The sequence below is a fragment of the Dreissena polymorpha genome, chromosome 7, assembly GCF_020536995.1.
Source record: "Dreissena polymorpha isolate Duluth1 chromosome 7, UMN_Dpol_1.0, whole genome shotgun sequence".
Lineage (NCBI taxonomy): Eukaryota > Metazoa > Mollusca > Bivalvia > Myida > Dreissenidae > Dreissena > Dreissena polymorpha.
In genome coordinates this window covers 24,957,346-24,979,013 of record NC_068361.1, presented here as the reverse complement: position 1 = coordinate 24,979,013, position 21,668 = coordinate 24,957,346, and the positions used below count along the sequence as shown (strand labels likewise).

Here is a 21,668-nt window from a genome sequence, read left to right as displayed (position 1 = left end):
GTTTATTAAATAATACAGTAGGCAATATGCCAATGAGTATACATGAAATATCAAATACACTAAGCAAAAACACAAAGTCACAGGTCATTCGAAGCATAGACATCAAAAATATATCGGTACAATGTAAAGCAAAGTATTGGATATTTTATAAGACAATATACAGCAAGAGGCTGTGCATAAGTATATACAAAAGTCCTACCCTAATCATAATGCGTATTATAAGTATTTCTTATTTCCCATGCTTTAAAAATAAACATAGCTAAATTTTTAACTATATTGCTATTGTGAGAGGTCAATAAATCTATAAACTTTAACATATTTGGTCTTATGTAATAACATGGTTTTAAATAAGCTTTTCTTACATCAGTATATAATGTACACTCCATAACAAAGTGATATTCGTCATCTAAGACATTGCATAAAGTACATTTTCTTTCTTCATAAGGAATAGCTATTGGTTTTTGCCATCTACCCGTTTCAACTTTAAGCTTATGTGCAGAGACTCTTAATCTAGAGAGAGACATTCTGTACTTTGAGTTATTTACATCACTTAAATAAGATTTAAATTTAAAATCGGATATTAATATGTATGTTTTTGCTCTAGTTGATTCACTCAATTCGGTTTTCCAATTTTGTATAAACATATCTGTAACTCTTACTCTAAAAAATTTCAAAAATATTTCTACATCCCCTACCCCTTGGTTCAGCCACACATCGTTAAAACCACAATTATCTAATAGAGTTTTACCATGTAGGCCCAAGATCTGTTATTAGGGTACGTTTCTAATTCTCGGAACATAATATCATAAACACGTTTTACATATTTAATATCATGTGTGTTTACTATCTTTAACCAATATCTTATTACATTAATGCTATGTCTGACGGATAAAGACGTTCTTCCTAGTTCTCCATATATAAAGTTATTCTGTGTTTGCCTTCGTACTCCTAATAATAATTTGCAATAATTTAAATGTATTCGTTCTATCTTTATATTGCTCTGTAAAGATAGAACGAATACATTTAAATTATTGCAAATTATTATTAGGAGTACTATAGTTTGTACGTATACAAACGTTCAAAAGTAGAGCTAAGCCAGTCACAAGGTAATTTATATCATTCTACCCTGCCACTCAACAGATCCAATAGAGTTGAAGTAGTGTTGCAAGTAGAGCCTCGATCTCTTGTTTTGCACGAATAGTGGCAAGATTTCCACCTCTTGGAACCTGCAAACTATCCATGAGAAACCCATTTCTCCATACCACTGTAATGACTTCGTGGGCATCGTCTTCTTGGTCCAAATGAATGTTCTGATCACCAGGATAACCTACCTTTATTATATTGTGAAGGCAAACGCATGCGAGAACTATCGATTCAACTGTGTCTGGTCTTTGTGGCAGAATAGACATTAAGCATTGGAATCGCCGAGCGCAATATAAAAGCATTCTCCACAACTCTCCTGGCTCTAGAAAGGCGATAGTTTAAAATTCGCTCGTACTTCTCAATGCCTCGTCGTGAGATGGCTTCATAAGTAATGTCCTCATGGCAAATGCATCATCTGCGATGATATATTATCCTATTGGTCTGTCGTCACCTGGACAAGGTGTTTCCTCTGGGATGCCAATCAACTCCCTTTCGATTGCCAACATGAGGTTGCTTTGATTCCAGATCTGTGCGTCGGAACATCCTCCTTGTAAACCAATATTTACCCATATGAATAGGTAATTGGCGTCCACCAGGGACATCAGAACAACAGAATGGTAACCTTTATAGTTATAGTATAATGAGCCACCGTTCTAGGGACATCGTATGGCTACATGCTTTCCATCTAGAGCTCCAATGGCGTAAGGAAATTGCAATTTAGCCGCAAACTGATGGCCCATAGCCTTCCACTCCTCAGACTCAGTAGGAGTCTGGATAACATATGCTGAAAATATGGCATCACACACGTCCCGTACAATACTGCACATCGTTTTGTGTGCAACACGAAACCCATACATCAACGACATCAATGTATGGTAACTGTCCCCTGTGGCCAAGAACCATAAGGTTATTGCCAACTTCAAATCTGGATTGATGGACAGTCTGAACCAGGCGTGGTTTTTCGTGATCCTGGGACCAACGACCTGTAAAAGCTCATGGAACATATCAGGCCCGATTCTGGGGAAGTTTTTAAAAGCCGATGGATCTTCAGCTATCAGTTCGGCAATCAAAGTCTCGTGTTGGCCGAGAGCGGGTCGTCTTAAAAGCCAGTCTCTTATTTATCAACCACCTCTTTTGTCTTCTTTGACCTGCTAAAGTATGTAATAATTGATGTGCAAATGTAGATTATGCTTAGGAAAGTATGATTAATTTAGTTTTTCATTATGTCGGATAGTAATTTAACACAATTATTTAATCACATAAAAGTAAGAGCAAGATTCAAAAGGCATATGAGGCAGATACTTACCTGCAAATAAAAAAAAAGTAACCTTAAGCACAAAGCTATACAAGTTATACGATATTGAATCATTATTACTTATCTGCATATCGTCAAGCAGCCAGACTTCGGCATCTGCATTTTGTGCCACATCAATTTCCAAGTGTAACAAATTTATCGCAAACGCAATTTGTACATAGCCGTACTGTTTGTGCTGTAATGTAGTAAATCGTACAAGATCGTGCAAATTACTGCCTATCCGTTGAACATCGTACTAGAATTGTAGCTTTCCGTAGAATATCCGTGGGATAATCGTCGCTAATATGTATCGTAACCGTGCCGCTCCGTAGTTCTTATCAATCCGTAGAAGTCCTTGAAAATCTTTAGGCCTACGAAAAGGTACGGACGACTACGGTGTCGTTACGAACTAGTACGGATCGGTAAGGTTTAGTACGGACTGCTAAGGATACGCTACGGTCGATAAATTCGTAGCTTTTTTTTGAACATGTTCAAAATTTGTAAAGAGTCGCTACGGAAATGCATAAACTACTACGACTGATTCCGGATCAAGTACGAAGAGCTACGGTCCAGTAAGGATAGCTACGAACTGTGCCGAAAAGTATTCGTAGCTCGTTCGGAGCTCTGATTCGTGAGAGTGTGACCGAGGTATTAAGCGCATTCAACAGAAATTTAAAGGAACTTTTATACCACATTTCCTGCCAAATCGTGAACAAAAATGTTCCAGGCAGAGAGAGTTAAAATGCTTTTAATGATTACAGGCGTGGGTGACCATGCGGGTCGAAGGAGGGGCGTTATATAGTACCGAAATTTTAGTATTCAAAAGAGAATCATTATTTTATATGTTATTTTATAATTCATTTGATCATTCATGAAAACTCATCGATGCACTTTCATAAATTCATTTGTTTGCTCATTTATTTATTAAAACAAAATACCGCCAATCCGACCCACCTCAAAACTAAGGATTGCGCTTTTATGTAAATTCGCGTTCCTCACTGGACTCAACAGTAATTAGTTAAAGGTGTCTAAAAATTAAAGGTAAATAGTAAATGATATTTAGCGTATATCTAAGTTCGCTAAGGAAAAGTCTGTGAGTCTAAACAAGAATGAACCAGAACATAATTATTATAAATAAATTGTTGGTATCAAACAGCATAGTATTAAATCAAAATCATACCACATTAATGAAAATAATAAAAAGTGTTTGCCTGAAATGAAATGCTTCATTCAATTTATTTCCATTTCATTTTATTTATGTTCATGTACTGATGAGGAAAATCACTATTTTGCGAATAGAAAGTAACCTGATAATTTCTTGTGACGCATCTGTGTCAGCACATATGACTCTGTAATGTGGCTTAAAAATTCGATAAGTTCATTATGCTATCGCTTATCAGTGGATTATCAAGATGTACGGAAGAAATAACCTCCGAAAAAAGCAACCTTCGCTAAAAACAGCATAGCGGAAGAAACCCCTTTCACATTTTGCACACGCGGAAGAAACACCTTTGCTAGTTTTGCATATGAGGAATAAAACCCTTTTCATAGCGGAACTAACCCCCTTCCGTAATGAAATCAGAGGCAAACACGTCTACGCGTGTATTATTTGTATAGAACCTCTTTCATAAAGGAACAAATCCCCTTCAATATTGTACTAACAGTGAAAATCACAGGTACTACGCGTTAACGCTTGTATTTGTGGTTCGTTAATTCGATATCGATGGTTTTAATTATGTTTTTTTAAAGAAAAGGTGTCAAAATAACGCTTTGGTATAAATTCGTTCGTTATTTCGATAGTGTTGGTTTTAATTAGTTTTTGTTGTTTGTTTTTTTAGAAAAGGTGTCAAAATAACGCTTTGGTATAAATGCAAGAAATATAGGCACTAAATAAGCTGTGTTAGATAAAACAACCCGCTAGAATTGCTTACAGAAGAAGCTGGGAGAATAAAATTGAATATATAAACTAATAAATTATTTTCCGAGTTGAAGATTCATTCATTTGAACATAATATAATGTTTTGAAAGTTCTATATATATGAAAAAATAAACATGAACTATCAGTACTGTTTTATTAGATAATTAATTCCCCTGTAGCAAATTGAAGTTAAGGGAGATATACTAGAATCATCATGGACCATCTTACTGTCTGTCCATAATTACACATTTGTTAAAATGATGTATGCTTTCCAAATTACAATATTCAGACTTGTTGGCAGTGTTTTATATGATAGTGTGCATCTGAGCTTTGACATGAACCAGTTTGTTTTTACCATTTTGGAAATCATTGGGCTGGGTCCTTTTGGATTGGGAAACTGTGCGGCGTTTTGACTAAAATTGGGAAATTTAATGTTGTTGTTGTTTTGCCAAAAATGCTTCAACATTGAGTATTAAAGTTTTTTCACTATTATATTTACTAAGGTTGATTTTATATAGCTGGATAGGAGAGGAACAAAATGTTGAGATCTAAAAACCATTGATTGCGATTTTTAGGTCCCATTTGGGATAAATATATACTTTTTTCCCATTGGGAATAGGGCCTAATACCGGACCAGATTTTGAAAGAAAACAAAAACATTGTGGACCTATGCTAAACATTACAATATGTTGGAATTACAAACTTAAACATTCCATGACATAATATTAAATTATAGTACATGCTGCGTTAAGCATTACTGTGGTCACTGTTGGGAGAAAATCATGTAAACTAGCATTCATTATTATTGATGCCGTGTCAATGTTGCTAACAAATACATTCTTGTTTGTCAAATGTTTTTTTTGTACCAGTACGTTATAAATTAAGTGCCCTTAAAGTATCAAGAGTGACTCTTAAATATAAAAATAAGCCTTAGATATCCGTTTTTTGTCCCAAAGTAAATAAAACAAGACAAATCAAACATATAAAGAAGTACTAGACGCAAATGGGGCTCTTAAAATACAAACCATATCTCAATCGAAACAATTACAGAAGCACACGCAAGATGTCCCCTAGATTTTGTTATCGGTTATGCTTGCAAAGTTATAATCCTCATTGTCAATAGAGTTGTAGACAGGAGCTTAAAATCTTTATAAATTGACAGCATTTATCAAATTCTACTTTCTTTGCCTGTTTTAAAATGTCAGGATATTTAGATTGTCTCCCATAAACATGACATTGCCAAATAAATAATCGAATCTTAAAGAGGGTGTTAAATAAACTGTCTGACGCATTATGAGTTTGATTTATCAGTTTTCAATTAATGTGCATACTACTTGAATAGTTACGAAGCTAAAGTTGACCGTTTATATGTTTGCTTAATATGGTGTGCAAATATTTCATATGAAAAAGTATATATACACGAATTTTAAGTTATTGCAATTGTTAAAAAGTGACAGTTATATTTTAATTCTGACACATTTTATTAGTCACAACCACCCACACATCACTCATTAGTGAGCATTATGAAAGTACACTCTACTTTTACTCCTGAAACGTTTGCAATCTCCACGCAAAGTTGTCGTTCCTTGCTCTCACATACAACTCTGCGTAAGGCTCAGCATGCCATTTTGTCTACCAAATAGGTAAAACCGAACAAACGCATTCAATGTATATTTGAGTGGATATTTAAGATCGCATGCATTAAATTAAGAAATATGGCTTTTAAATTTACGATAAATCGTGCAAAAACTTGTGAGTTTAAATGCAACTCTTTGGAACTATTTTATTGCACATTTACACAGATGGAATCATTCCACGCACTTCACGAATGTAATCAATTGTACATATTTTTTATTGAGTGACGTTAGGCATTGCTTCGACGTATAAAATTTATGTATGTTGGTTTCTTAACGTAAAAAAACATATCAATTTTATAATAATTAATTAAGACTGATATAAGATATCATGGTATGAGATGGTTTTCTTTTTAGCAGTGAATGCAATGTAACCGTCGTGCAAGAGATTGTTTAGTATACTGTCACCTCAATGATGAACGCTTGGAATGATCATGACATGAATGAGACGCTTTCATATCAGTAGTCCGTTCTGAGCCCAACACAGAGGCATTCTATACAAAGATGGTGACGTCACTACATTATTGTCACCTCTATGCTTAGACTCATCACATTCCCCTGGTTTGGGGAATTATGCTTTCGCCAAAGTAGTTCTGCGTAGGAATGAAAATGTTAATATTGAAAAAAAAATCGTTTTTATTGTGTGTTTAAAACGGAATGTTGTTTAAAGAATTGTTATTTAATTATGTTTAAATGTGATTTTGAATCTCTATTAAGCCTGATAGCGATTATCAGAAGCATGATTACCAGACCTACTTTCGCTTTCACTTTTCATTCGTAAAAGAAGTGCTACCCACAATTCCTTTCGCGTTAGTACACAGGTCAGAAAGACCGGTGTGTACACAATGACACAGAGGTGAATGTTATGTACCCGTCGTGCAAGAGATTGCAACTTTTGTACATTTTATCTTGCTATTGTTACACATTAAAAATGTAATGATTTTCCTGATTTGTAACTTGCCCAAATGCTAAAACCTAATTAACTTGCCTTTTTTCTGTTTGTCTTGAAACACACAATTATGTGATGTGTGAATAAACTTATCTTTTTAATTAGATGCAGTTTTACCTGTTGTATTTACTAATGTTTACAAATTATAAGTAGAATTTACATTTGCATTATAATGGCATCATATACATTGATTTTACTACAAAGTCCTTAAAGATGAAATCGTGTCAATGTGTAAAAATACAAACAAAATAATGAGAAATATAATCACTGTTCATGAAAAATTCACGAAAAAGTGCTTATTACACTAAAAGTGTAGACTGAATATTACAAAATACAGAACCTGTAGTGTAATGAGCAGGATTTTTTTTAAATCCCCCAAAAGATGTCCTAAGTCGGATGTCTAATTCCATATTCACAAAATTCAGTGTTCAGAGGGTTTGTATATATTTCAGACCCGTATCCACGTACATCCGACCCAGTCTGTGACACCAGGGGAGGGTGAGCCACTCGTTCAACTCAGAAACACACAAGCCCAAGCCAACCGGTGACAACAAGTATACAAAATCTATGGTGCCAGGATACACAGGTACAGTGATCTCCCCTAGGTAAAGTGATCTTCAGTGGTTTATGGACATGCACTTGTAGTGTTCTTCCCTGCTTTATGGAAACAGGTACAGTTATCTCCCCTGGGATACACAGGCACAGTAATCTCCCCTCGGATACACAGGTTTAGTGATTTCCCTTGGGATTCACAGGTACAGTGATCTCCTCTGCTTATACAGATACAGTAATCTCCCCTGCTTATATGGGTACACTGATCTCCCCTGGGATACACAGGAACAGTGATCTCGCATGCTTACACTGATACAGTGATATCCCCTGATTTTTTTACATTATTCCTACAGGAAACAGGTACAGTGATCTCCCCTGGGATACAAAGGTACAGTGACCTTCCCTGGGATACATAGTTACAGTGATCTCAGACTCCTCTGCTTAAACAGGTACAGTAATCTCCCCTGATTATATGGGTACACTGATCTTCCCTGGGATACACAGGAACAGTGATCTCCCATGCTTACACAGATACAGTGATATCCCCTGATTTTTGGACATTATTCCTACAGGAAACACAGGTACAGTGATCTAGCTTGGTGTGCTCAGGTACAGTGATATCCCCTGCTTTTGTGTGGTGCCAGGATACACAAATATAGTTATCTCCCCTGCTTTATGGACTTAAGTGCTATTATTCGATTTTTCTCTATTGTTTTATTGCCTTATGAACGGTTTATCATAGAAGTAAAGCCTCTGGCCCCCTTTGTACTCTTCAGTAACCATTGACCTTGTGAATAACAAATATGACCTATTTGGAGGGATTTACATTGAACCTTATATGATAATTATTAGAGCTGCAACGATTTGATTCGATGCATCGAAAATCGGTTCGAAATGCGTCGATTCGATTACGATACCAGACCTACCAAATTTGATTCGATTCTTTAATATATAAACATATATATACATAGATACGTAAAGCTCGCTGTATTCTGACTATTTGATACGGGAAGGTGTAGGTTTTATTTTTACCTGTAATTACGACGCGCGCGATTGGCTGCTTATTACTTTAGTCATCCAATCAATAAGCGCGCTACGGTCTACTTTCGGAAAAGGCGTCAAAATAGCTCAACAAGTTGTGGCCGACAAAATGAAATTATCAGATGCGCCTAAGAAGCTAAAATCAAAAGTGTGGCAGTATTTTGGGTTTCGGGATGGAAGCCCTCCCCATAAAGCAAATTGTAAACTGTGCTTCACGGATGCAAACATAACGTTGATTTAGCAAGACTAAGAGGTAGCACAAGTGATCGCGGTGGTGTAGTGGATGAGGTGTCCGCCTAGCGATCGGGAGTTCGTGGGTTCGAATCCCACTCGGGGTGCGTTCTCATTAACTCCTCCATAGACACCTAGAACTGGTTCTTCCCAGGAAACGGACTCGATAATGTCCCTCTGCCTATAATGCTCGAAAGAGCGGTTGGCAGTATACAAAGATAGATAGATAGAAGTGCAACTACTCAAGTTGCCAGCCAGAAAAGTAGTTCTGTTTCTGTTGGGAATTTGTTAAGTTTATTAGAGAATGTGCTTGGTCCTACAGGTAAAAGGTGATGCTGTCACGGCTAAAAGGTAGACATGCTTGTAGTGGTTTTGGATATAAGTATAATAGTGATAGTACTATCACTCCACTGATTCCAAATGTTCTTATTATTATTTATTTAATTTTATATTATTATTATTTTATATTATTGTGTTTTCAACACAATCTTCTAGTCAGATGTTTTTTATATTAAAATTGAGTCCTAATTTGCTAATTTTTTTATGTGTTTTATTGAAATATTGACATAGTTTGAAAGACAATTGGCAGTTTCTTGCAAAATATTTCTTACAAATGTTATTTTAACACACTTTCAACAGTTTTTTAAAGACTGTTGAACCAACCAAACTATATCAAACAAACACACAATTTGACAAATGCCCAAGATATCTAGGTATGCGACACTTTTGAACAGAAATGTTTATTTTGAGGCAGAAGAGTGCATATATGATAAAACTAGGTTTGATGATGAAGCGAATCAAAAAATCGGTATCGGAGTGTCTGAGATCGAAATTGAATCAAATCGACCTGTTGGTGAATCGTTGCAGCTCTAATAATTATGTTTTTAAGCTAAATTGCAATGTTATCATTTTTATTTATTCATAAAGAAATGTGGCTTTTATCAGTCTATGTATGTAACTAATGACTATGTATATCTATTGAGAATATTAGAAGTTAAAATGAACGAAATCTGGGCTCGCAGACTCAGTTGTTAAAGCGCAGATCATGGGTTCCATCATCTGCCTGACCACATAACGTGTGTGTTTATTTGCCATGAAATCTTTCTTAAGGTCATTCTCGCTCTTCCTTTTATTTAAGGAGGACAGTTTTTAGTCACTGTTCAAAGTGTGTGCACTTACATGTAGCACTAGTTAACCCTGTCCCCCTTAAGAAGCAAAGTGAAAATGGCTTTTGCAACCAGCATTAAACCAAAACAGGCTGAGAGTAACTGGCAGTCTGTTTTGTAAGTAAAACACCCAAACATCCAACAAAACAAACAAAAAACATTTTTAAAAAGTGACCAAAAAAAGAAAGTGACAATACAATGCTTTGACATTTTCGTTACTTTTAATGTTTGATTGAGTTTTGTTGGTGACTTTACTGTGTTCATATGGAACTTCATAGCAATTTGGATTTAACAGGCCATTCTCAATTTAATTATTTCTTATTTTAGTGATCTTTTTCTTATTATGTGTATTACCAAATTATTACCAATGTAAAAGTGCTCTCCAATGACATTTCGGCATTATTTGAGTATTCATGACACAACTTCAATTACAGGCTACATTCCGCGAATGACATTCCGTTTCGGTGGCACCTACAAGACAGACTGTGATCTCAGTATAGACGAGTACATGACAAACAGGACCACTCACGACCTCCGTCAGGGTGACTTGAGACGCTCCGTTACCATGGTTCCACGTCTGACGGCCACGTCACATGACCCACAGGTTCGAGACCAGCTGGACAGATACCGGGACACACACCCTACCAGGCCTATGCTCATGGGTAAGACTGAAAGCCGATTTATTTTTAAAAAGAAAAGATTTGACACTCGCCCAGGCCCCTATCTGCCTATATGCTCATGGGTAAGACTGCAATGAAATTTTATCCACACACACACAATTTGAGCTGTTCCCACAGAGGCTATTCAGAGACAACTCATTCTGCCTAAACTGGATTTTTGTTTAGAAGAGACTTCCTTTGAACACAAAAAATACATAAAAGCGGAAAGTGTTATTCCCGATTATCCTGTGCGGAATAACACAGGCTAATCTGGGATGACACTTAAAGCACATAAATTAAACCCAGTTTTCTCGTAACGAGGCTCATATTTGTTTACAGAGGACCGCAGACCTCTCACCGAGCCACCGTTGCCGGGTTACAACGGCTACATTCCACGTGTGAAGCCCACAGAGTTGGGACTCGGGCATCGGTACCATGTGGCATGTGACAATGGATTCAACGCGTTCGTTCAGGAAACTGCTCGTCACTCTTTGAACACCACGGCGGTCTTGCCAAAGGCATTAGAACGGTTCGTGTAGTAATAGCCACATTGAGGCAAGATGTATAGAAATCTTTTTGTCCGACACTTCTTTGTTTCCTTCTTTTCGGAAACCTGTCCGGACTGGAACTTACTACCCATTTAGGATTTAGAAATACCATGGCAATAATAAAACACCTGGTTGAGATGTATTTTCATTGCAAATACCATGTGATTTCCTTTGAGTTACAATACATTTTTCGAGGTAAAAGGTTAAGTACAGCACTTTTGTAAGGTCGCCTTGGTGTAATGGATATAGTGTACGCCTATTGTTTGGGAGGTAACGGGTTAAGCCCCACAGTGGGAGCATTCTTTAAATCTCCCCCAAAGACACATGTACTGGTTCTAGTCCCAGGAAATGGACTCGATAGTGTTTTAAATAATCCTTAGGCTTTCGATGCAATCGAGGTAAAATAAATAGGTTTAAACTAAACGAAGGTTAGCACTTTCATTTGAAGGGTTTGTCATGTTGTTTAATCTGATCATGTACCAAAGATTTTAAAATAACTTCCTTCCCTGTGACACATTAGATCCACAATTTAAGGTGCTATTTTAAGATCACGGTCAAACTTAAAACTTTTTTAAAGAGTTATATGCCTTTTTGGATTCTTTTATCATTGAACATGTGTGCAATGTGTCATGAACTTGTCTATCAGTTTTCTTTGTTTCAGCAACTTGTTTATACTATGTAGAAGATCAAGCTATTATGTGTATGTCACACTATTTATCGCAGAGTTATTTGCCCTTTGACAAAGTCATTGCAATGCAAAGTAAGGAAGCAAATGACACAATTTTCATATTAATTTCATCAAGTTTTGCACCTGCTTTAAATGAGAATAATAGGGGTGGGTGGGTGGGGGTATTTGTCATCTTTCATGATTGTTCTAGTTCATTTTTATGTGTGTATCTCCAATTCTCAGGTTTATTTTGAAACTTAAACCTATACCTGCGCACACAACAAACATGTAGGCATGCACATTATTTGACGGAAATTTAGGTTGGTTACTGCATTAGAAATTAAACATTTAATGTACACATTGTTGGAGATTTCTTTTGATAATTAACACTTTACCCCACAGAAGAAAAGTGAAAAATGGCTATATGCAACCAGCATAAAACCAGAATAGCCTGTCAGGAACACGCAGTCTGTTCATGTTTTATGTTGTTTGCTGCTCATCAGTATCTTAGGTTTGGAAGTGAATGCTTTAAAACATGAAACTTGTAAAACTATTTTAAATTAAATGTTATTTTCAAGTGCGTATTTGAGTGGTAAAAGGTTAATACATTTTCCTTGTTACTTTACATTCCTCAAAAATATAAATGTTTTCTTTTGCAGGTTGCCAAGGGAACAGTTGCAGAGCGCCCCGGCAGCATTTAACAGACGCCTTTACCAGAAAGATGGAATGGTGCCGAAATACACAGGATACATCCCTCGTAAGTTGCCTGTAATGTGTTGAAAAACAATCCACACATGATACATGTATGTGTCGATTACCAGTTCAGATGGATAAAAGACCTTCCTTAATAGGAGTTCTAAAGGTCTCATTTCCAACCTGCAGATCCTGATGAGCAGCAGACAGCATCAAACCTGAACAGACAGTTACTTGCAGGCTGTTCTGGTTTTATGCCAGTTGCATACAGCCATTTTTAGTTCAACTATTATATATGAAATATATATTGGAGCTACCCCTACTCACCCCGGCGACGGCATTACCGTGAGCGTGAGCACTGGAATGTTAAAATTTGCATTACACCTAAAATATTTTCAAATATTTGAGGTGGTACGCAAACTTAATTGCTTTCATATTTTGCATACTTCTTTACCAACATGACCCCAATCTGTAAACAAAAGCAGACCACTGTATCAGGTATTTTTGTAAGAATTATGTTCCCTTTGTATACTTAGAAAATTGAAACTTTGGTTAAGTTTTGTGTTTAGGTTCACTTTATTCCTAAAGTATCAAAGCTATTGCTTTCATACTTGCAACACTTACTAACTACCATAAGGGCACTGTGCAGACAAGTTATGTAACTCTGACTGGCATTTTGACAGAATTACGGCACCTTTATACTTAGAGAATTTATCATTTGGTTAAAGTGATATTATGGGCATTTTTCACTGTTGAATTGAGCTGAAAAGAATTAACAGGTCAAAAGAGTTAGTTAAAATATGGTCACTGACCAATTATCTGCAACTCATCTTGCTTCCAGTTGTTTATTTTTAAAAAAAATTCAATATTTTACATGACTGGTGAGTCCTCTAAGCCAAAATGATCCGTAAAACAAAATAGTTCTTTTGTGTCGTATAAACGAATCTGCACTAAAACTACATTTATATTCACATCGTAAATCGAATTATTTCTGTCGTCTGTTGTAAAAACAGAAGTACAGTTGATATTCAAATTTATTTTTTTTTCTTTCCGGGATATTGTTTTAGTTTGTTGATGCTGCATTAACAAATATTAGTGTATATGAAGTGAAAAAACCCAAAATAAACAACGGTTGCGATAGACACCTATAAACTGTTAGATGCCCATAATATCACTTTTAAGTTTTGTGTTTTGGTCCATTTTACTCCTTAAGTATCATAGCTATTGCTTTCAGACTTGGAAAACTTGCTAACTTAAGTAACTATACTAGGGGACCGTACAGCAAGTTGCATGACTCTGGTTGGCTTTCTAACGGAATTATGGCCCTTTTTTGTCTTAGTAACTTTGAATATTTTGTTAAATTTTGTGTTAAGATCCACTTTACTTCTAAAGTATCAAGGCTATTGCTTTCAAGCTTAAAATACTTTCTTATTATCATGAGGGTACTGTACCTGGCGAGTTGAATTTGACCTTGACCTTTGAATGATCTTGACTCTCAAGGTCAAATTAATAAATTTTGCTTGCATTTCCATAACTTCTTTATATATGATCAGATTTGATTCATACTCTGACAAAACAACACTTACCTGACATACAACAATGGACTCCACCCAAACCATCCCTCAAGCCCCATCCAAGAATCCCCCTCCCCCCCCCCAAAAAAAAAAACAACAACACATTATTCCCCTTCTTTATTTATGATCAGATTTGATTCATACGTTGACAAAACAACACTTACCTGACATACCACAATGGACTCCACCCAAACCAAGCCCCCCCAGCCCCCCCCCCCGACATGTTAATTTTATTTAAAATATATCTTTAATTTTATTTTTGAAGGACCGTCCAAGCATCGCTCCCAAGCCATTGCTATCAAACTTCAAATAAAATCTTATTAGTATGTTTTATGTCTTTAAAAATGTTCAATAGATTGTGGAATATATACCTGAACTCAGAATCGTCAATAAAGTACAAGTTCTTTAAAACATAAGCGATCAATATGTTTCAGTTATGATCCTCTTCCACTTAGAATATGACTATATTACCTTTACCTTATAGAATATGAACAATTTCCCCATGATGGCTTACGTTATACTGTCAAGCACTCGAATAGTCGAGCGCGCTGTCTTCTGACAGCTCTTGTTGCTTTGCTTCTGAGCAGAAAAGCGTTCAGTGGCAACGCATAGCTTCTTGAACAAGAGGTGGAATGGTTTAGCTTCCACCAACAGCTTTTGCATTTCACTTGCACAAAACTTGAACACGGGGTACTTATAAGAGTTTTGATATTTGATATGCTACGTCAAAAGTACTTGAAAAAGTTTTTCTTACAAAGTACATAAATTGTGTATAACCATGAAAACACCAAGATGGTACTTGATGTTTGCAAATATCCTTGAATTTCTTAGAACTGCCATGTATGGAACATTTCTGGAAAATTGCCCACAATAAAATCTTAAATTTGGGATATACAAGATTGGAGAACATTTTAGCAACACACAAGTTCATCATCACAGTATTTGTCAGTAAGCCAACTAAAACTTTTCCTGAGAGCGATAGTCCATATTAGAGAACGATTGGGAAATCAATACAATTGTTCCTTACACGTCACTCTACTAATGTTTAATTTCTTGCTTTATCCATAATAGAAATTGTAAAGATGTATTAAATGCTATGTTAGTGTCAGATATAACAATTTCTCTCTAAGCTCTTGCTATGTTAATTGAAACAGCTATGTTGTGAGTAAAAACTGTACTAAAAAAAAACTCCTAAAATCAAAAACAGGATATGACATTGTGCAGTTGTTAAATACATCCTTTATTTCATTTTCAGACCGCAGGTTTGTTTTTGGCAACACATATGAAGACACCACTCGAAACCTCTCGATTTGTTCCCATGACGCACAGTCCTACGCAGATCACGTTGCTCAAAAGTACGCAGTCAACTAGGTCACCTGTTTCTATTTATAGAACATTATGCCAAATGCATTACGCCGACATGAAAATGAGCTCATGTAGTAACTAACGCCTCTGAATGATTCCCATGGTAGTGTCTTTGATTTCATTAGGGCCTTTATTCACTAAAATCTTTAAGGAAATCTGAAATTTATTAGCACTGACGTGAACATTTATAGCAATGTTTCTATGTGAAATGTATTAATGTATGGGGATAGCAAGAATTACTTTATATTTCAGCAATATTGAGAAGTCATGTACCACATAATCGTAGGGCTTACTCTGACATTTGCCAAACTAACCAATGGCTACAAATAAAATATCCAAAAATAATAAGAATTAAGACATAAAAAAGTAAATTTTGCTAAAGGAAATTTTGAGCCAGATAGGACCTCTAAATCGCAGAAAAGCTAAACACTTAAAGACAAATTTAAAAAATAATGGGATTTTAAGATTTCTCTCAAATGATATCTGAATAGGATCCCTGGTAAAAGCCATGGTGGTTCATAGGCACCAATGGTGTACCTTAAGCCTGTTTTGATTCATTTGATTGACATATTGTTGTTATCTATCATATGTCATTGATTCCATGTAAGAATTAGAAATAAACAACGCTATTCCTACACTCTCATTTTTTTATTTATTTTTTTATTTCTTGGAAATGTATAAATCAGCCATTTAATATTGGCTTTAACATACATGTATCTCCTTTTGACATAATGATGTAAATTGTCAGTGATTTTCATTCATCTAGGCAATGTTTTATGTTTTTGCATGTGAATAATTATGCAAGATTTTAGCAAATGACTTTGAGATCCATAGTTCTACATGAATGTTTGTCAACTTGGACACTCCATCTTAATGAATGTGCGTAAAGTGTCGTTTAACCTAAACCCCATTTTCGCAGAGCGAGGCTCGACTATTATATGGCCCTTTACTGTTTGTGTGGTTTGCTCATTTTTCCTGGTCTTAATAATGCCATTATATGAACTACTGCAAAAACATTTTCTCAGGATGTTTATATTGTTGATTGCAACTGTTAAGTCCTTTTTTGAATACACAATATTGAAATTGTCTGTATGTAACTTGATATCATAGACCATCCAATGTTTTACCTTTTATTTAAGTCTTTTTTAATGACATTGTTTGTACAAATGCAAACTGCATAATTTTTGAGAAACTTTTTTCACAAAGTTATATGTAAAATTCAATAATGATGTTGTATTATTAGTGATTGACAAAAGTGGAACATATATTTACGCCCCCCTTCGAAGAAGAGGGGGTATATTGCTTTGCTCATGTCGGTCGGTCGGTCGGTCCGTCCGTCCGTCCGTCCACCAGGTGCTTTCCGGATGATAATTCAAGAACCCATGGGGCTAGGATCATGAAACTTCATAGGTACATTGATCATGACTCGCAGATGACCCCTATAGATTTTGAGGTCACTAGGTCAAAGGTCAAGGTCACAGGTGAAGGTCACAGTTACTGGAAATAGGCATTTAAAGGATTTAGCATGGTTCAAACAAGGGAAACAACTACCGATTATGCATGTTCTTTTTATTACAGCATTTGCCTTCCTTTAATTCATTAAAAATCTCATTTTACAGCAGAGATTCCAAATCTGACCTGTAAATGAGCCCCATATTCACTGCCCGTGCTAGATTACCTTTTCCCATTTGATCATTCTTAAGTATTGGTATATGTAATGCTGCTGCTACTGCTACTGCTACTGCTACTGCTACTACTACTACTACTACTACTACTGCTACTACTACTACTACTACTACTTCTACTACTACTACTACTACTACTACTACTACTACTACTACTACCACCACCACCACCACCACCACCACTTCTACTACTACTACTACTTCTACTTCTACTACTACTACTACTACTACTACTACTACTACTACTACTACTTCTACTACTACTACTACTACTACTACTACTACTACTACTACTACTTCTACTACTACTACTACTACTTCTACTACTACTACTACTACTACTACTACTACTACTACTACCACCACCACCACCACCACCACCACCACCACCGTTCACAGTGACATAAACGTATTCACACAATGGCTGCTACTACAACTTATAGCCCATATAGGGGGGCATGCATGTTTTACAAACAGCCCTTGTTATATTTAAGAGTGACAGTGTTTTGTTTTTGTTTTTTAACCATAATTAAAGTTATAGAGTAAATTTAGCAGTTTTTGTGTGCATGTTAACCCAATAGAGTCTTATTAAGTATTGATATACTTGACCTTGTGATTGTTTTATTTTTATAATATTTGATAGAGTACATATTATTTACATTTGTTTATTATTGTGTATAAAAGAAAATAAATGTTATAATAATCTCTGTATTTCTCTTGTATCTGTTCTGCATTGAATTATATTTTATGCACACCTGAAATCATCGTAGCACACTATTGAGCCTCATAATGTAATCATGTGATCGGCGCAAAGAAGTGTTTGGGAGTGTATTAATGTTGGATAATTGTTTTGAGCACATACACCTGCAAACTTGTGCGCCTTTAACTTAAGTGCCGTTATGTAAGGTATGTAAGGTATTTAATATCCTATTGTACTCACTTGACATGTCGAGGGGTAAAAGCGACACATTTTCAGGAGAAGTTAAAAACTGTATCAGATGAACAATTTAAACATTGACAGTTTCATTATTTAATGTTAATTGATAATAGTCTGCTCTAATCAAATTTAAGCATGTTTTTACTTTCGCAAATAAATAAGTTATTTGCAAAAATATCACTTAGAACCTTTTTCGCCCAGAAATTTCATATTTGTTCTACTCAGCATTTAGAGCAAAAATGTTCTTAGTGGCTAAATTATCAATTTAGAGTATTTATTTCATAGTAAATACTTTCACCATTTTGAAAATAAGAATGTATTGCCTTAACATTTATATTGTACAAAAGTATATATTGAAATGTTCAAAACCTGGTATTTTTTCAAAATGTTCTTTTAAACAAAAACTTTTACACAACACTCTTTTACATTTTTACAAACTATAACAATTTGTTGTTGTGTGTGTTTCATATGCTCAATACATTGTGTTTAACCCTTTACCACACAGAAGCAACGTGCACATGGCTATATGCAAACAGCATAAAACCATAACAGCATGCGAGTAACTGGCAGTCTGTTCAGGTTTTATGCTGTTTGCTGCTCATCAGTATCTATGGGTTGGAAATGAAGCCTTTGAAACTTGAATTTAGTAATAAAGGTATTTAATTAAATTTAACTTTCTATGGGACTACAATTCGTCAAAATGCGGATCTAAGTGGTAAAGGGTTGAATACGTATCTAAGTGGAAGAGGGTTAAAAGATAATTGTTTCCAATACCTTTTTCACTTTAGAGCCTTTACATAAATATGTTTGTGATTGTTATTTTTATTCACTATACGGTTGACTTTAAAGGTCGAAACATGTGTTTAAACTTGCCTTTTGTTGTTACTGTTTTTAACATCGAACCAAAAACACAAATAATTATGCTTACATATAAACTAAGTGGTACATTTTGCCATATTTCAGTGTGAGTTTTGGTAACAGATCAAGGCACTGAAGGCACTGAAGTTGTTCGCTCTTTTAAAGTATTTACTACTACTTACAGTCACAAGCCACGAAGTTCGACTTTTTATCGTAGGCAAATCGAAAGGCAACAAAGAATGCAAACACCAATGTAATTTGCTTTAAACTGTCTACAGTGGAGAGATTTTGCAAAAACATCAAGGAGGAAAATGACCTTGATGTACAAGTTCTCATTTTAAACATGATTCACACAGAGACCACTTATGATTACACAGATGAAAAAAACAACTCTTTAATCTTGAAATTTACACCGTCATGACGTGGAAGATACTATAAAGCAAGGCAATAGCGTGCATCGTTTTGTAGTATCGATGCAAATTTTCCATATATGCGTTTAATGTGTAAGTAAAAACACATTTATGTATTTAATGGACAAGTATTGGCGTGTTGTTTTTTTATATTGACATACATATTAAACCTGCTTCCCCATTAACGTAGTGTTCATTGGGTTACAACTCGTTCATGGACGCATGCCAAGCATACTATACATGACATCATGGAGATCTGACTATACGAGAGCCCACGCGTTTAAACATTATGTTATCGTTAAATGTGATTAATGTTTTAAATAAGCATTACATTGTCGTTTAGTCGTTTCATATACATTGTAAGAATAATACAACATTTTTTACAAAAGTAAATATGAACAGTTTTCTTAACGAAGATTACATTTCTAAAGTATTCTGCCAAACAATAACTATTAATTACCAACAGACGATAACTCTATATATGTGAGTTTCAGGTGCAAGTCAAATGTCTTTTGATATGTGTGATCATTTAACATCAACATGCTTCTCCAATCATACGAGAAATCATTTACTCGACACCCTTCCATAACCATCCTCATCCTAACCTCCCTCTCAATCTCGAACTGACGTCTGATTAGTGCCTGCTTAATAACATCCGTCTCTACATCCATGCCGAGGGCATGTCTGTTCACGTATATCAGCACCAACATCTCCATCTCTATCCTCCTCCCGCTGTACCATCGTAGTGGCTCAGGGTGAGCAATTATAGCTTGTCTTATCTTCGGTAGTCTCAATATCATCCGGGGACCTTCCTCAATCATTTCATCAATAGTAGCTATCCAAGAACGTTTTTGCTCATGATCCAGAGCGCAGGCTGCCATTAGATTTCGCCCTGGGATCATGTAATAAGGCTGCTCTTTCGTATCTATAGCAACTCTTAGCGCATATAATCCTTCATAAAGCCAGTGAAACAGACTTCTTTCATGAAACAATGAGTGCGGGTTATTTTCTGCTATCCATAATACAATGTTTTTAACCGTGAACGATGTCACCTCCTTCTTTTGCGGTTGTAATACATCTTTCTTCACCATTTTTAATAGCACATATAATTTAACCTGAGTGTCGTTAAGATTATTTATCAGTACGTTTTCCCCGGTGTTAAAACACATTCTCCATTCAACAGGTTCATAATCGCTGCCTTTAACCCCAACAGGAGAAACAAATGCTCCAAGTGATACAACCTCCCTAACGACGTCAGGTGATGGCCAGTAGCGATGTCGTGCCGCCCATCTTGTTAGGATGCTGGGGCAGTAAAAATGTAGCGCAGACACGGTATCGCATTCAAGATCACTAATTGTTCTTGGCAAGGACGGTCCAGCACGCTCACGTTGTACTGTGCCTTCCTCCAGTTTAACGTTCAACCCCTGATTAATATATAAGTCGCTGCTTAACAGTCCGCGACCAAATCCATCATCACACAAGGCATTGTACACGCTTCTAGGAATAGTTGTACCGTATCTCTCTAGTAGCAGTCTACAGTGTCCGGAGTAACTAATACGACTGCAGGATCTAAATATGGTTGTCTCCACAGGAACGCTACTTGAATCAACATCATCTTCTAAACAGATGACACTTTCTGTAACAAACAACTTGTCTACATCGCTCTCCAGATAGCTGGTCAGACCCTCAGCCTTGCTACCCGTGGTGATCCACGTTGCAATACCACGCACCTCTGCAGTCATATGCCTGTCAAAAGCCTTGTATGCTTCTATCCGAGCCTGTCGCATGTGAGGCCCATAACCCAGAATATTCATTAAAGTAGAAGTCTCAGCAGAGGCTTGTTCATTTTGAAACTGAAATTAGTTTAAATTATTTCTATACAAAGTGATATACATGTGTAGCGAATATCAGGCTTCTGTCACATGTAAGTGAGGCTTAGAAACATAATAACGGCGAGCCTTGCCAACCCAATCTTTAAATTGTGCAGAGCCTGATATAAAACAATGAGATAGGATAGTAATCTGCGTTTCTGTTTACCATACATCCATGTCAACATTATATTAGAAATAATAATACAATATTACGACTGTTCATTCCTTTAGCGGGAATGAATTGGCAGTTTGATGACATATTACTCAAGACGTCATAAAATCTCAGGCACATCATTTTTAAAATGCGATTTGTTTGTTAATCTAGCTTTTTCCCTTAAAAATATATACATATTCGGATCGAAGTGTTTGTGTTGTTCCATGTGATTCGATATAACCGAACATGATCCCATACCTGTTCAAGAGTAATAAAACGAATGTCCAAACTGACTGATATAAACACCTAATGATTCATA

At 35.9% G+C, this 21,668-nt stretch overlaps 3 protein-coding genes across 17 annotated transcripts in view; 2 read left to right on the top strand and 1 right to left on the bottom strand.

Annotated features, from left to right (window-relative positions):
• Positions 1–16,138, top strand: part of LOC127838704 (uncharacterized protein C10orf82-like) — a 54,807-nt gene extending 38,669 nt beyond the window's left edge. The window contains exon 5 of the mRNA XM_052366627.1: positions 15,446–16,138. The gene's annotated coding sequence lies outside the window, so the exon portion shown is untranslated. The remainder of the gene's footprint in view (positions 1–15,445) is intronic.
• LOC127838702 (uncharacterized) overlaps positions 1–21,668 on the bottom strand; it is a 160,083-nt gene that overhangs the window by 27,528 nt on the left and 110,887 nt on the right. For 6 of the 15 annotated variants that reach the window (XM_052366610.1, XM_052366613.1, XM_052366611.1 and 3 more), the window contains one exon: positions 18,175–21,177. The exons of 5 other annotated variants lie outside the window; for them this stretch is intronic. In XM_052366610.1, the coding sequence (XP_052222570.1) occupies positions 19,777–21,177 (1,401 nt within the window). In that variant the 3' untranslated portion in view covers positions 18,175–19,776. Of the gene's footprint in view, positions 1–18,174; positions 21,178–21,668 lie in introns of those variants that run through there. 4 more of the 15 variants (XM_052366616.1, XM_052366617.1, XM_052366626.1 and 1 more) reach the window with 3 other exon arrangements.
• The window catches only part of LOC127838705 (uncharacterized protein C10orf82-like), a 115,511-nt gene continuing 102,454 nt past the window's right edge, over positions 8,612–21,668 (top strand). The window contains exons 1-4 of the mRNA XM_052366629.1: positions 8,612–8,784; positions 10,363–10,590; positions 10,927–11,116; positions 12,462–12,559. Coding sequence (XP_052222589.1) covers positions 10,377–10,590; positions 10,927–11,116; positions 12,462–12,559 — 502 coding nt within the window. The 5' untranslated portion in view covers positions 8,612–8,784; positions 10,363–10,376. The remainder of the gene's footprint in view (positions 8,785–10,362; positions 10,591–10,926; positions 11,117–12,461; positions 12,560–21,668) is intronic.